This window comes from Danio rerio, chromosome 2 (genome assembly GCF_052040795.2).
Source record: "Danio rerio strain M-AB ecotype USA chromosome 2, GRCz13ab, whole genome shotgun sequence".
Lineage (NCBI taxonomy): Eukaryota > Metazoa > Chordata > Actinopteri > Cypriniformes > Danionidae > Danio > Danio rerio.
The window spans coordinates 63,617,501-63,620,000 of record NC_141022.1 but is presented as its reverse complement, the minus strand read 5'-3'; the positions used below and the strand labels follow the sequence as shown (position 1 = coordinate 63,620,000).

Here is a 2,500-nt window from a genome sequence, read left to right as displayed (position 1 = left end):
CTGGTGGGTTTACGCGAGAACAGCGCGGGTGCGAACTGCACTCGCGAGAGGCGTTTGAGATGTGAAAAAGCGCACAACATCGGCCTCTCACGGATTCGCAAAAACAAACACTGCAGCGCACGTACCCGCCCGGACGTATTCCACGGTCTCCAGAAACGTCCGCGGGACTACATTTCCACAATGAGCCTGGGTTGTTTAAAGATCCACAAATGGATTAAAGGGATTAATGGATTAAAGAAGACTGCAGACACGAGTTGTTCATTTGATACTGAGCCCTTTTCCCCTTCACATGTGTTTATGCTCCAGTCTTATTCCACAACGGAGTAACTGACTGATCTCCTCAACATTCTACACACAATCCCCCATAATGACCATGTGGAGAGAGTTTCTGAAATTGTTGCACATTTATTAAAATAGAAAGCTGTAAAATCTCATGTACAGGGCTCGAAATTGCGACCTCTTTGGTTGCGTATGCGCCTGAAATGTAATCTAGCGACCTCATTATATGTCTGGGAGCATTTGTGCGACTGCATATGATGTTTTGGTGCGACCTGTTCTGATTTTTTTTAAAAACGTGCTGAATCGCTCTTCCCTGCCTCTGTTCACCCTGCGAGGTTCTGTGCTTAAATCAGATTTCTCCTCAGATCTGCTGTTTGTGCATGGCTGCTCTTATAGATGTGGCATTATCAGATCTGCAGTGTGAACCGATCCCGCTCCTAAACTGACCCGCATGCTCAAAACTGCATTACGGAGAGCACAACATGTCTGATTATGCACACAGTGAGGTTAGCATGTTGTCAGTGCTACCAAGTAAAAAAGTTAAAATCAAGCCCAGATGTACATCAGTGTTCACAGGCTTTGCTCAATACTCTGTTGATGCACCTTTGGCAGTGATTACAGCCTCGAGTCTTTCTGAATATGATGCACGAGCTCTGCACAGCTGTCTTTGGGGATGTTTGCCCGTTCCTCTTTGCAGCACCTCTCAAGCTCTATCAGGCTGGATGGGAAGCGATGGTGTACAGACATTTTCAGATCTCTCCAGAGATGCTCAATAGGATTTAGGTCTGGGCTCTGGCTGGGCCACTCAGCGAGTTGTTGTTGTGCCGCTCCATTGATATGTTGGAGGTGTGCTTTGGGTCATTGTCCTGCAGGAAGATGAAGCGTCGCCCCAGTCTGAGGTGGAGAGCACTCTTGTGCAGGTCTTCATTCGGGATGTCTCTGTACATCGCTGCGTTCATCTTTCCCTCTATCCTGACTAGTCTTCCAGTTCCTGCTGCTGAAACACATCCCCACAGCATGATGCCAACACCACCATGCTTCACTGTAGGGATGCTGTTAGCCTGCTGATGAGCGCCGCCTGCTGTTCTCCACACGTAACGCCTGGCGTTCACTCCAAACAGTTCAGTTTGAGTCTCATCAGAGCAGAGAGTTTAGTTTCTGATGCTCTGAGAGTCCTTCAGATGGTAAACTCCAGGCGGGGAGTGTCTTCCGTCTGCCCGCTCTACCATACAGACGCCTGATTGGTGGATTGCTGCACAGATGGTTGTTCTTCTGTAAGGTTCTTCTCTCTCAACAGAAGAACGCTGGAGCTCAGACAGAGTGACCATCGGGTTATTGATCAGCTCCCTGACTGAGGCTCTTCTCCCCGATCACTCAGCTTAGATGGCCGGCCAGCTCTAGGAAGAGTCCTGCTGGTTAAACATCTTCCACTGACGGATGATGGAGGCCGCTGTGCTCACTGGAGCTTTCAGAGCAGCAGAAATGTTTCTGTCACCTTCCCCAGCCTTGTGCCTCCAGACAATCCTGTCTCTGAGCTCTACAGACAGTTCCTTTGTCTTCATGCTTGGTTTGTGCTTTGACATGCACTGTCAACCCTGGGTCAGGCGTCGCTGGAAAGAGCTTCACTGAGCTGCAGCTAGAGTCACTGATGCCCAATAACATCACAGATACAGATGCTGAAGTGACGTAAACACCAGTGTGTGGCAGACCTGTGTGTGTGTGTGTGTGTCAGTGTATGGAGGAACGTGTTCACTGACGCTGATTCTGTTCTCAGAGGAGTGTGTGCTATTCAGCGGCTGTTATCCTGGAAAGACACACCTTAACTGACTAATCAGAAGCGAGTATTGCAGACCACCATGTAGATTATTCTTCACACACTCAGGCTGTGATGCAGATGTGTGTGAGTGTGTGTGTGTTTAATGTGAAGTGTGTGTTTTAATTGTGTGTGTGTGTGTGTGTGTTCTCCAGAGGACCTGCTCCCCTTCGGGTTCCCCAGTATCGACATGGGTCCGCAGCTGAAGGTGGTGGAGCGCACCCGGACCGCCACCATGCTGTGCGCCGCCAGCGGGATCCCGGACCCCGAAATATCCTGGTTTAAAGACTTCCTGCCAGTGGAGCCGGCGCTGAGCCAGGGCCGCATCAAGCAGCTGCGCTCCGGTACCCACACACACACACACACACACACACATACACACACGAACAAACGCACACAAACTGGTCC

At 50.0% G+C, this 2,500-nt stretch overlaps 1 protein-coding gene across 13 annotated transcripts in view; it reads left to right on the top strand.

The window, feature by feature from the left end:
- The window catches only part of ptprsb (protein tyrosine phosphatase receptor type Sb), a 98,146-nt gene that overhangs the window by 25,062 nt on the left and 70,584 nt on the right, over window positions 1-2,500 (top strand). For all 13 annotated transcript variants that reach the window (XR_015479135.1, XR_015479136.1, XR_015479134.1 and 10 more), the window contains exon 6: window positions 2,248-2,436. Coding sequence is in view for 9 of the 13 variants with exons in the window: in XM_087241633.1 (XP_087097759.1) it covers window positions 2,248-2,436 (189 nt within the window). In the remaining 4 variants the exon portion in view is untranslated. The remainder of the gene's footprint in view (window positions 1-2,247; window positions 2,437-2,500) is intronic.